The following is a 13,135-nucleotide window of genomic DNA, read 5'->3' as shown; positions in this document are numbered from 1 at the left end:
AGCCATCAGGTGCTCAGTTTAGAAAAAATAGAAAAGAAGAGGAGGAAAAACGAGCAAAAGATGCAGGTAAGCAGATGTGTCATTGGCAGGTCATCCTGAAACAAGCAGAATCAGAATACTTTATTAATCCCTAAGGAAATAACGTGGATTACAGTTGCTCCAAAAAGAAATGGTAAAAATAGTAACAGTAACAGACTAAACTCCAAACAATACATTATGTTACAGATTTTAATATTAATTAGCCATTGTCAATTGTTGATTTGTCCTGTTCTCATTGTATGACGAATTATGATGGCTGTTTGGTAGCCGTTTGCATACAATGCATACTTCCTCTCTCTTCATATGTGTGTGGGGCAGAGGGAGTGTTCGCCCGGGTGCCAAACAGGCAATGTTTATACAAAAGGCAACACAATCAGAAATTGGAAGTAACATACAAACACTAGTTTATGTTAATTCTTTTACCCATTAACCCCTGAGGCTCTTTTCCAAACAGAATGATTTCTGTCATATTTTAAGCTGCTTGTAGAATAAAATCACTGAGTGTACATTAAAATTAAGTGAATGCGGTCTCTCGCTGTATACATCATTACTGATATACACTGAGTTGTGAAACTCATCATTAAGAATAGACTTGAGGTCTTCAAATCCTATTTTTATTGTGGAAAGAATCAAGAATGCAATCTGTCATGATTATCAAGGATAAACAAGTCAGTCCTTCAGCCGATTAGTCAAGCCGAGCGCAATGAGAAGCTTCTGGTGAAATGCTGGTATCCTTTCCTTATGGACAGGCCAGTCCAGAATGCAACGTGAACGTAACATTCCTCTGCGGAGGAAGAGTGAGTGAAACAATTTGTGGTCGTGCACATCCTGAAGAAAGACCAGGATGACTGAGTCCCTGCTTTCTTCGATGACTTGTTGAAGTGCATGATAGACTTTAAATCTGGTGACAAGAAAGAGAAGACATTGTGCTATTAAGCAATATTATCCGACTAAGACAATTTTGCAACTTTTGCAATAAATAAATGACTGTTTGATCTCAAAATTATAGAGTTAGTGTGTGAACATGTAAAAAACAAGCAATTCGGAGAGCTTAAATCTACAGGTGAATAGGGACAAGTTCTACATATTGCTTGAAATGAACTACTATTGCTTTAAAAACACTATGAAAGGTGTAAGTGTACTGATTTTTAATCAAAGGAAGGAGAATTTGATAAAACTGCCTTGCACATCACCATTTTTTTTCTTGTACTTAGCTTTCACCTGATACATAAAGTCACAATAAAGCATAATCTAGTGTATGTTTTATTTACCGTCTACACCAGGGATCTTTGAGGAGACTTTCGGTGACGACAAACATGATTTTTCTGGACTTTTTCATATTTGTCACAATGGATTCCACCTGTGACATGCCAGCGACTGAATCTCGATCCTCTAAACAAAACTGGCACTTTTCATTCTCTAAAGGGACCAACCTCCTCTCCACCCAACTGGAGTCTTCCTCCGTACGTATGACATAAGCGTCGTACTCATATTCTCTGCCTTCGTCAACTTTGGCATCACTGAATCCTAATGTGCGATTGATCATTATGTTCCAGTAAAAGTGGATCCTCCAGTCATGAAACCGCACCGTGAGTGCGGTTACAATTAGCAAGATGACGGCTGTGCTGCTCACTATGTAAAGAGTCTGAAATGGGGTCATGTCTTTGCAAGAAAGGGGGTCGAAATCCATGATGGAGTGGTTAAAGTAAGCTCGTGGAGTGTTGCACACATACTCGTCCCTGACATTTGGCACACTCGTCGTATTTGTGGTATTCAACCACGTCACGAACCACAGGATGCTCTCGCATGTGCAGTCGAATGGATTTCTGCCCATGATAAGCTGGGTGAGGTTGCTCATGGGAGTACGAAACACTTCAGGTCTCACGCTTGTGATCAAGTTCTTCTCAAAACGTAATACCTGCAGCGACTTCAGGTCATCGAAAACAGAGTCCTTGAGATTATTTATGAGATTGTTGATAAGGCTTAGCTCCTTGAGGTGAGTCAAACCTTTCAAAGCCTTCAGTGGGATCTCATCCAGTCCATTATAATCCATCTGTAAGGATTCCAACCTCTGCGCATCTTTGAGAAACAACACCGGCCCACCAAGGTTGGCACTCTTCCACAGTCGGGCCAAGTTGTTGTGCTGGAGTTTCAACACCTTTAGGTTTACAAGCCCCTCTAGCAGATTGTCTTTGATGTTAGCAACATTGTTGTTGCTGAGATCCAAGACAGAGAGGTTGGTCAGGGGTTTGAATGGAGAGTGATCTAGGTTTAGGGCTAAAGCTTTAAGACTTCTCCCCAAAGTCAGGACTCTAAGGTTGGGCACATTAATAAAGGAACTGGAGCTTAGGTCAATTGACTGGAAGTTATTGCTCATGTGAATTTCCTGAACCTGATCTAGGCCTTCGAATTCTCTGCCTGTCAAAGTTTGCTTGATATGGTTGTAATCTAGAAGAAGAACGGTGAGGTTTCGCAAAACAAAGAAGCTTCCGGGATTGATCTGCGCTATATTTGTATTTATAAGATTTAGCCATCTGACTGGTGAATCTGCAAGAGATGCTAAGGTCTTGTTGGTGATGTTTCGGAGTGACGGACAGCTAATCCAGCTTATGTCAAGTTTTTTAAGACTTTTTAAGCCTGCAAAGGTGTGCTCTCCGATTTCCCGGATTGCAGTCCTCTGTAACATCAAACTCTCTAGCATGCCTAATGGCTGGAAAGCAAAATCATCAATAACTGGGGAAGCGGTACGACCTTTCACCAGTGCTTCTGTAAGTGCCAGTTTTTTCAATCTATTGAGCCCCTGAAATGTCCCATTGGTTAGGTGCTTAATGTTATTGTGCGACAAATTTAGAGTTTGAAGTTTAGATAGCCACTGAAATGAGCCATCTTCAATTTTACCCATGCCATTACTGGACAGATCCAAGAAGGTTAGATTTGTCTTCTGCAGTCCTGTAAAGACTTTGTTTGTGACCGTGACCAGACTCATTTTCCGAAGAGAGAGAGCATCGATGGCTGTCCCAGACAACTCTGAGCACAGTTTGGAAACCATCAGAGTTCCCAAGTTGCCCCCATCCATGATTAAAGTGCGCAGGCCTGAAATGTGCTGAAAGCAGCCGGGCTCCAACTGCAAACAAACAATCACAGAGATTTTTTTAGTGAGACGGAAAAAGGAAACAAAACAGACAACCGAAAGGAATGTGCTACAGTAACTCTACTTTCTACTGCCAGTTCCGATTTTGATGGAATTTCATTTCCCATTTCTGGATTAAACAAGTTTCTTACTGTTTTTAAAAACACAGATGACAGGTTGAGGACTTGCAGAGAGAATGAATGGTCAAGAAATGAAAAGTCATCTTTCTTCAGAGTGGTGAAGTCATTGAATGCCAGGCTGAAGTTCACCAGGCTGGGCAGCTGAGGCTGGGAGCCGAGCTTGGGTGACTGCAGTTTGTTTTTAGAAACATCTAGAAAGGTTAGGTTCTGTGGATTATTAAAGAAGAGGGAGACAAGAAGAAGGGTTATTTAATGCTGTGCACAAGAGGCAAACAATTGATCCACAGCATATGTCAGACAAAATTTCATAAGCAGCACTTCTCTCAGGTCACAGGATAGTTTGCTCCATCTCTCTACAAAGACAGCTCACATATGCACCATCCATCCATTTCATATTAAATTCCTCGGCTCTTTGTTTTTTTTTTTATTATTGTTTTATTTTATTTTATTTTTGGTGGTAGGTGGAATTTACGTTACTCATGTGTATTACTTTTGCAGGACAGTCCATAGTTATTAGGTTTTAACTGTTCTTACTTGCCTTTATTTCCATTAAGTACAAATTAAAGAATGGCAGAGGAACTCCAAAGGGTCCCCCCCCAACACCACCATCGTTCCAATCATAAAGAAAGCGTCCCACATTTTTCACTGGCTCTAGTTTTCCAAAGTTAACACTGCAGGGCGGATGCTTTTTTGCTCAAAATGTCTGGCTTTTTTTATCTAGTGGCTGTGAAGAAACCAGGAAACATCAAGTGCAGGTTACAATGTCCGTGTCTTTTGTTGCAGATGCATGCAAAACTGAGAGAACTACAAGTCACCACAAAGATATAATTGGTGCAGATTTTGTAATTTAATGGAAACAACCATTAAAAAAAAGGAAATACGGCTACAATGAAGACTGGCTGAAGCAAGCGGAAAAAGACTGTCAGACTTTGTTGGGGTGGGGGTGAGTCACGCATATGAAATATGTGGCTTGGAAGAAATGCGCTGAGCAACAGATGCATCCCAGCTGAAAAGATGATTGGAAGGCAGAATCCGTGATGAAACAACAGCTAACAACTGCTGTAACAGTTAGTTTAGAAAAAGTTGATATGTGTATTTAAGGAGGCCATCAAATAAGACTGGAAAAAACAAACAAACGCAGGAACTTTCACTTCCTGCTAATCATAGGAAGTTCGGAAAATCGAACTGAAATTAATACACAAACCTGTTCCGTTTACATTTGTGGGACTTGATTTTTGAAGCTATATGTGGCAAAATTTCAATATCTATCTCAGAGGAAGTAGGAAGCTCCACATTTCCTCACACACACACACACACACACACTCTTTACCCCAAATTTAATTTGTTTGGATACCAACACATCTGTAGATATCAAACAAATGGCAGCAAGCTTTGGGCAGCAGGCTGTATAACCTAAATCCATGACCTAACCTAACCTAAATCCCCAAAACACTGATCACTGATGATTTGTATGATAAAAAGAAAACTAACTGAAACAGAGCTGTCATATTAATAATGAGGAGCAAACGTACAGTTTTTGGCCTTGAAATATAATTGAGTCAAACAATAATTAGCCATCTAAGTGATCCGACACATCAGTACCTGCAGTGACGAGAAGGGTTCTCCCTGCAGCTTTAGTCTATTACTAGCCAAGTTCAATGATGTCAGTCGGGTGCAGTGGCTCATATCTCCAGTCTTCAGCAAATGCACCTGATTGTGTTCCAGGTTCAACATCTGCAGCAGAGGCAGTGTTTGGCACAAACCCGCGTCCACCTTGGTGATGCTGTTGTAACCGGCGTCGAGGTGCAGGAGGCCTGGGTACAGGCTTAGTGACAGCGGGGCAATCCCTCTCAGTATGTTGTGGGACACATCCAGGCTGGTGATGTTCCTGGGAAGGTCTGAAGGGATTGCACTGAGGCGGAGGCGACTGCAGTCAGCTCGGCCGTCTTCCACATAGCAGGAGGTCTTCTTCTCAGAGGCATCGCAACGGTACGGTCCCGTCAAAACACAACACGTGACGAGGATCCATGACAGGAGACGGGCACGATGGGCGCACATCATTTCAAAGACCTTTAAAGAAGAGAGAAGGGTGGATTTGCATTCAAATTTGTTGCTGGGATGGTAAGACTAAAGAAAAGGCTGAGAAGCCCTCTGTGGAGCTGGGTGGAACTGAGACATGTTTTTCTTACTTATTTTTTTTTTTACTTTCCTCTATATTAATAACAATTATAACTCTACACAATTTGTTTATATAAAAATATAATATTTGGTATACTGGGAAAATTACAAAAACAATGTACCAACGATTTCAATTGTGACACTACACTGTAGAACTAGTAAACACTGTTGTGCAAAAGTCTTGGACCATCCCTCACTTCTTTATACAAGTAGTTTACTTCCAAGGAGCCAAACATTCTTGGGCAGTAGTTTGCTAGACTTAGCCTGCAGTACAGGCTGGATAAACCTGAATGGAAAAATAAACAATAAAAGATCACGAGTCATGGATTGACCTCCACTGAGCCCAGACCTCAATATTACTGAAACAGGGTGGGATCATCTCGACAGAGAACAGAACAAAAGGCAGCCAACATCCAAAGAAGAGCTCTGAATGTCCTCCAAGAAGCCTGGAGAACTTTTCCTGAGGACTACCTAAAGATATTAGAAGAAAGCTGCCTAAGAGAGCTCGGGCTATGTTTAAAGCAACGATGATCATACCAAATATTCACTGTCGAGCTCGTTGTTTTTACCTTTTCATGTTTCAATAAGTCGCGGCAACCTTTTCGTATTTCCTATCAAAATATAAAGAGATGAGCGGTGGATCCAGCCCTTTGCGCAGTTCTGTAACTTTGAAAGCTTTCAAAAATATCGCCCTCGTAATTACAGGGTGACTACAGCGCTCCCACGCTGACCTTACAAGCACACTAATATTTTGAATGCAGTCCATACAGATTTCTTACCAGATGTGAACACTGCACAATACCTTCGACAGTCAGAGTCCAGACAGAAGATTCCCCCTGCAGCTGCACGGCTTCTATCGCTGAACGCACACAGCCACAGCGGCGCTTATGAGGAAATGAAACTGTGGTTTCGCTTCTTCTTCGGTGGTGGGTATCCACTGGAGAGCTAACCATTTCACGCAGGCGGATAGCCACAGATATTGAGATATTAAGTTTGCATAAAATTTATATGCATCATATCCTACACTCCAGAGACACGTCGGGTGATTTGACGTCTAGTTTCCGAACAAACTTTTTGGACTTGCGTGTAGACCGTAGACAGGATTCAGGAAGGCGTGGTGTAAACAGATTGAGTCAGCCGGTCGTCTATTATGTTCGTGCCTTCTGAAACATTTGTCGGTGGTTTCATATATTAAACCGGGAACCGTTTCTTTAAACATGTTTAACATCCGCGGTGAGTTAAACAGCGACTGAGATGCGCCTGAGCAAATACACTGCTGTGTAGGAAAAGTGTCGTAAATATGTGCAGGTAACAACAGACAGCTGTTATTTCTTTTTTTCTTTTAGGCATCCTTTAAATTAATAGTTAATTATATTTATTATGTTATAAGTTATTAAAACAAAAAATTTGTTACTTTATATTTATTTAGTTAGTTCGTTTTTTTTAGGATATGAAACTAGTCAGATGTCATTTAGGTAGCTCAAAGTTTATATGTGGTACTCTAAAACGCACACTTATTATAGTGACAGGACCAGAATAAATACGAGGTTTTCACTATCCAAAAAAAACCTGCTGCTTCTCTTTTAAGAGGAGTAGGATCTTATAGCTAAGCACTTGTTATAGCAAGTGAACCACACACCTGTGGGATATGGTTTCCCTTACCATGATGAGGTTTCGATTTGGGGTCACAAACACAAGGGGTGCCAGAATAAGCTCTGCTAAGAGTCCAATCCAACCCACTGCATAACTTTGGAAAAACTTAATTTTGAACTTTCAACTATGTTTTAAAGCTTTTCCTACATGGCTTTTCCCTCATGGTCATTCATACATGTAATATTCTTTATTTTGGTATCAGCCAGGCTCTGCTCTCTCATCTTCAGCTAGTTCAGAATGCAGCTGCCCGACCCTTGACAGGCACTCGTAAACATGAATATATCTGTCCAGTCTTGGCTCGTTTATACTGGCTTCCAGTACGTTGTAGAATCGATTTTAAGATTTTCTTGCTTGTTTTTAAGTCTCTAAATTAGCTATGACGGGTTAGCTCCATCATACCTCTCAGACCTACTCTCAGGTCAGCTAATAAGTTGCTTGTAGTTGTCCCTAGAAACAAGCTAGGGCCTTTGCGATTGCTGTGCCCCAACTTTGGAACAGTCTGCCTCTTCATATTAGGATCTCTCCAACACTTGACATTTTTAAAAACCCATCATCACTTAATTGTGACTGGGCTTTTGTGTGATTCTTTGTGTGTGTTTGTTCTGCTTTTTACTTTTTTACTAAGTACAGCACTTTGGTCAACCTTTGTTATTTAGAGGCATAAACACAGTCATTTAAGACTGTGTTTTTGTTAAGTTATATTTAAGAGTACACCCTGAACAAATGTACAGAAAGCACACTTTACAGTTTCTCTCTCTCTGCTTTAATTTTATTACATTTATTCACAGAGTATCAAGTTCTCCCTGATTGTTCCGAGGCCTGCAGGAACACTGCAGCGTACAAACTGACATCTCATTACATGACCTGATATGTCCTTATTCAGAACGACAGAGAAGTGAAATCTTGTTGTTGTGAATCTGAACTTGGTGTTAGTAACCACTGGAGGGCAGTAAAACGCTGCTATTAAACCATGAGCTTAAGTAATGCTGTGCTGTTTGTTGGTGGGCGCTATGAGTCCTCTTTCAGGGTACAGCACATATTTATAGTGACAGGTCTTTCAACAGAATGACACAACAAATGTCAATGAGCCCGTATTATACAGTTTGTATGCATCTTTGTGTTGGAGATTGCATTACACATACTGGATAATGTGCTAAAAATCTATGGATTTGTTTCTGTTTTGCAGGGTGCTTTAATTGAATATATTATCTGACCCCACATAAACTTTTCTTCTTATTATTCTATTAGAAAATAGAATAATAAGAAGGCCTTTTGGTAGGGACCCAGAACACCACAGTTCAGAAGGCAATCATATCTACACTATGGACATAAATGAAACATCAATGTTATTTCACTCCTGACTCTTGCAACCGATGACACTGATTATATTTATTTTAGTTCAAATTAATTATTTAATGCAGGGAGTTAAAGATGTATGACTTCCACCAGAGATGTACAGTGCAGGTAATTTCATTTTAAAGTATAAGTCACTATCATTGCAGCTGTAGGCTGCAGCTAAGTGCATTACATAGGCAGTCCAAATACCTATAAATCTGAAGGTAATCACCCTGGCAGGCCTTTAAAAGGTCAGCAGTGATAGAAAATCAGGAATTACTTACAGCTGGTGTAAGTTACATAAAAAAAATTAAATTAAAAGCAATAATGTTAGACTGACAATTATTCTTTAAACTGAATTTCACTTGAGATAAAAACCTTTATTTTTTTTATGGAAGCATAAAGATACAAGTGCCAGTTGAGCCAAAGCATTTTCATTATCTTAACATCAATTATCATACTGCGGGGGTTGCATGTCCCATCTTTTGCCATACAACACTGCCGTAGTCCAAACCTGCAATGAAGTGCTACTGAAATCGTTTTCACTGAACTTTAAAAATATTTTTTCCTGTATTTTCAGCCATCATTTAGTTTTTTAACTGTGGTCTGAAAAAAAGGAAAAAAATGGACCAATCTTAAGAATTTTCACTGTGAGCGTGTTAACATTTAGCCTCAGAGAGCTGCAGCTGTGCACTTTCTGGATTTATAGTATCATAGAACTGCATACATAAGTACTATCTTTTAAATGCGGAGATAGCAACGTGCGATTAACATCTTAAATCTCTTAAACTCCACAGACCGTGTCAGCGTTTTTCCTGTCTTTTTCATTTTCCATCTCTCCTGCACACTGCTAATCGATTAATTATGCAGAGATGGATGAAGGAAGGTCACTGACCCTGCAGCAACATTTTAACACAGCATGTTTACTCTGTCTATTAACTGGATTAGTGCTATGGATGAGGACAGCTGTGTTGCATGAAAAGGAGGAAACATTACATTGCTTCAGTTTGGAAAAAGAAAAGCCTTCTTCTCTCTGTAGTCAGACCCGAAGATATGTAAACACACCATTCTCTCACCTCCCTTTTCTCCTTCATCCCCCCCTCAGATTATTGGGCTGCAGAGCAAGTACTTCCTGGAACAGACCTGAGGCCACTGATTGGTTTACCCCACCACTTAAGCTGAGGCAGCTTACAGGGCGTTGTGCCAACTCCTGGATTGCTGAAGACCTGTAAAAACTGAAGACAGCTGGCATGGTCAGCACTGTGGTGGTGCTGGTGGAGGTCAAGCTAGTAATGCAATAAATAAAAGCAGGAAGAATAGATTGAAATGATTCAGCGGGGGGGGGCAGGAATCAGGGCAATGAAATGAAGTGAGATCAAAGGCGCATGGAGTGGAAAGGGCTGTGATGAGAACAGGAGCCTCTGCCATAACACCAACTAACTCATGAGATGCACCTTGATCAGCTCGCGAAGAGAAGAAAAGTAACCATCAGGTAACCATCTGATTCTGACCAAGAGGAACAACTTGGCGCTGGAATGAGGGATTAAGGAGAAGCACCCCTACTTACCTGTGGACAGTGACAGGCATTACTGTACTTATTTCACTTACTGTTGCCAGATTGCGGCCGGTGCGTGTTGTGCGTACGCGTGTGATTGAATGCACTCATGCAAAAGGGATAATTGGTGGGAGGCAACAGCTCCATCAGTGGGAGTATGTGTGCGGCTTGGGTTAATCTCCTCTCCCTCATTTATAGATTGAGTCTCCGGAGTGTTGGAATGCCCTAACACAAAAGGTGAGTTTGCCCTCTTGGCTCTTCGCTGTAGCGGTTGTTAACCTGTGCTATGTAATTATGTCAACAGCTTTAACTCGCAAATAAATCTTCATCATCAGCGTGTCCAAACCCTCACTACACACTGACTGAGTGACACCTGTGCTTTGGACATGCATCCATTTATTTACTTCCAGAATATGATTGTGTGCGTAGTTATAGGGAGTTGCAGTCTTATAGCAGCATACTGCCATTGTTTGGTGGACATGTGTGGACTTAAAAAAGACAAGCAGTGTTACTTTAAGTCTTTGTTAGCCTGACATTTTTAGCAGCGATGGGATAAATTCTCACAATAGGTGAAGTGGAAAACTGGAATGAAGAGATTTTTTGCAGAGAGGAATGGGGAAGAAGGGAACGGCTAATGCACATACAAGGAGATGTGCAGGCGGTAGAAGCAATGTTGTAGCATGTTCCCTCTGCAGAAAAAAAAAGACACTGCAGCATATCTCCCCCTCCCCAGTTTGCTGACCAATGATGTTTGGAGGTCAGACTCCCAGCTCTGCTGTCAGCCCCATGACATACAGCTTGTTCAGGAACACACCTTAAAGGAAGCGCAGGGGAGGGGGGGGCAAATAATCACAAGCAAAATATATGCACATATTTATGCCATCTGCTGAGAAGCTAGTGAGCAAAAATGTGCAAATATATGCATTCAGCATACTGTTACCCAAAAAATAAAGCTGCTCAGCACGGATGACTGCATGATGTGTCACCCCGCACAGAAACGGCTGTTTTGTCTTCAGTGCAGGAAAACGAGCAGCCGATGTCAGATGACAGAGATGTGGCCAGATAATTTTTGCACGCACTTGGAAACTCAGATTTTTAACAGTTTTGTCCTTATTTTGACTAAAAAGAGTGCTGTTGAGGAATAAACAAAATAATTACTGCATGTGAGTGTTTCTCATCAGTGGCTAGTGCTCACTAAGTGCTGACTCGGGTCTGTTCTCACTAGAAGTAGTCCCCGGGGGTGACAGGACATCAATACTGAATTGGAATCAGCAGCATGGATCTACTACCATACTCTTAACTCTTTGCAGTGTGCAGTGCAGCTCAGTGATATTCAGTGTGTAAGAGGCACAGTTTGAATAAAATGCCAGACATATGCATGTATGGATCTGAAGGACCTGAAATCAGCTTCTTGTTTTTAGAAATCTTTTCCTTTTTCTAATTTTCTTTCTTTCACATTTGAATTAATCTCTATTGATTTTTGTTCTTATCCTCAGTTACAGTGTTAGAAAATGTTCTGTTATTTTATGCGTGGCCTAAAATTTGCAATACACCTTCCATCTGGCTCGTTTAAGGTGGAACTTCTGTCTGAGTCAAAGTGAGTCATCTCTCTCAGTGGCCCATAGAAAACTGCAGATGTGGGCCACATTTAGACCAAACAGCAGTTACTGCTGTCTGGGCAGTGAGTCAGCATCAGAGGTTTGTTTGTCCACGTACTGAACACCTGTAGGTCGAAACAGTAGTTAAACATATTTTGTAGAACTTGTCTTAGGGCTGTAGTTGAGAAGGTAAACTGGCAGTCATGTGATAATTTCACATCTCTATCACTCTGTGTTACAATAAAATAAAAAATTAGAGCAGCTTTAAGGAATTAAAAATTGGCTGTGGCTTTCCTTCTAAGCAGACTTACTGATAGTGTGCAGCTTTTTCAGGCTGATCTGAGAAAACATGTGACGCGATCTACAGCAAACATTTTTATTTTTGCCTACAGCACAAACAGTGCCCGAGCTGACCCACGACCCAAGTTTTCCAAGGTTGCGAGCCTTTCTGTGAAGAGCTGAGACCTGAGCTTTCTCTGTGTGATAAATGCTGTCGGACATGTGGCCTTTTCAAAGAGAGATTACACATTTCTAGCGCCAGCCTTAAAGTAAAGGAGGCAGCCACAGCTTTGTTCCAACACCTTAAGCTTTGGCAGTCTTAACAACCCAGCCTGCCTGTTATGTTTAGCAGATGGGACTAAATGCCTTGATTTAAAGAGCCAAGCAGACTGAGTGAGTGCTGAGAGTCAGTGGTTTGCTTTTATGTTAAAAATAGGGCATTATATTTAGAATACATTTTTTTTTCAGTCTTGTTAATTCTAATGTAAGAGCACAGTAAAGTCCAGCCACTTGCAGATCCTCCTTTAGTATTTTTCATGTAATTAATGTGTAATTACAATATAACTAATGTCCAACAGGGAAGATTGTCCTAAAACAGAAAAACAACGGGAAAAAACAATTTAGGCTCAACGCAGTAATTACTACATGTCTTATTTTCAGCTGATAAATTAAATAAAATACTTTCATTCACTGCTGTGTGAAGTTCATCCCCTTTCGGCTAAACACACAAATATTTTTCTGGGTCATGTGGTCAAAACTGATTTAGCGATTTAGGTCTCTTTTGATGTAGCAGAGCAGCAATGTTACCAAAGAAGGAAGAGGGAGTTTCAGGGGTCACATTCCTCACACCGGAAAAAAAAATGGACAGACTGCTTTACTCCTAATGCAACAGAACCAGAACGAAGGACACTGAAAATTGAGAGCAAAAGTATTTTGATGAACGAGATAGTCAATATTTGCTGACAATTCTGTCTGCAGTTCTCCCTTTTTAGGCAAACTAAGAGTAAGCACTGTTTTTTTATACACAAAACACTTTGCCCTTTTGCTACTGTTTGCATCCCCTTGTTGGTCTCTGAATGAACTTAGACATTTTGTTTGGTCGCCTAGTTTTCAAATCCCACTGCAAACTGTGCGTTGTCGTGATTGTGACTGCACACTTGTCTACCAGCACCATCATGTGTTTGACCTGTATTAGTCTCCTCCTGTTGGCTTCTAATAAATATCCCTG

At 40.8% G+C, this 13,135-nt stretch overlaps 1 protein-coding gene across 2 annotated transcripts; it reads right to left on the bottom strand.

Annotated features, from left to right (window-relative positions):
• Positions 1 to 255: 255 nt before the first annotated feature.
• On the bottom strand, positions 256 to 13,098 carry tlr3 (toll-like receptor 3). Of its 2 annotated transcripts, none has more exons than XM_005929234.3 (5): positions 6,267 to 13,098; positions 4,912 to 5,379; positions 3,322 to 3,516; positions 1,311 to 3,163; positions 256 to 940 (listed from the first exon to the last, which is right to left on the bottom strand). In XM_005929234.3, exons 1-5 carry the CDS (start codon positions 6,438 to 6,440, stop codon positions 709 to 711), a joined length of 2,922 nt encoding a protein of 973 aa, XP_005929296.2. In that variant the 5' UTR covers positions 6,441 to 13,098; the 3' UTR covers positions 256 to 708. The 2 variants fall into 2 exon arrangements, with proteins under 2 accessions (XP_005929296.2, XP_005929295.1); XM_005929233.3 differs by having other exon boundaries at positions 6,290 to 6,418.
• Positions 13,099 to 13,135: the final 37 nt, after the last annotated feature.

Source organism: Haplochromis burtoni, unplaced genomic scaffold, assembly GCF_018398535.1.
Source record: "Haplochromis burtoni strain Fernald_Lab_line unplaced genomic scaffold, NCSU_Asbu1 Contig_122, whole genome shotgun sequence".
Taxonomy (NCBI): Eukaryota; Metazoa; Chordata; class Actinopteri; order Cichliformes; family Cichlidae; genus Haplochromis; species Haplochromis burtoni.
Note: the sequence above shows the minus strand (reverse complement) of the source record. Positions and strands in the feature narration are given on the sequence as shown.

Bases quoted from the DNA above. Each gene is read 5' to 3' on its own strand.
- tlr3 (XM_005929234.3), bottom strand. From the start codon at position 6,440: ATGGTTAGCTCTCCAGTGGATACCCACCACCGAAGAAGAAGCGAAACC. The intron at 5,380-6,266 runs GTAAGAAATCTG...TCTTCTTTAAAG, and splicing joins TTGTGCAGTGTTCACATCTG to GTCTTTGAAATGATGTGCGC. The intron at 3,164-3,321 runs GTAAGAAACTTG...GTTTGTTTGCAG, and splicing joins CATCTGTGTTTTTAAAAACA to TTGGAGCCCGGCTGCTTTCA.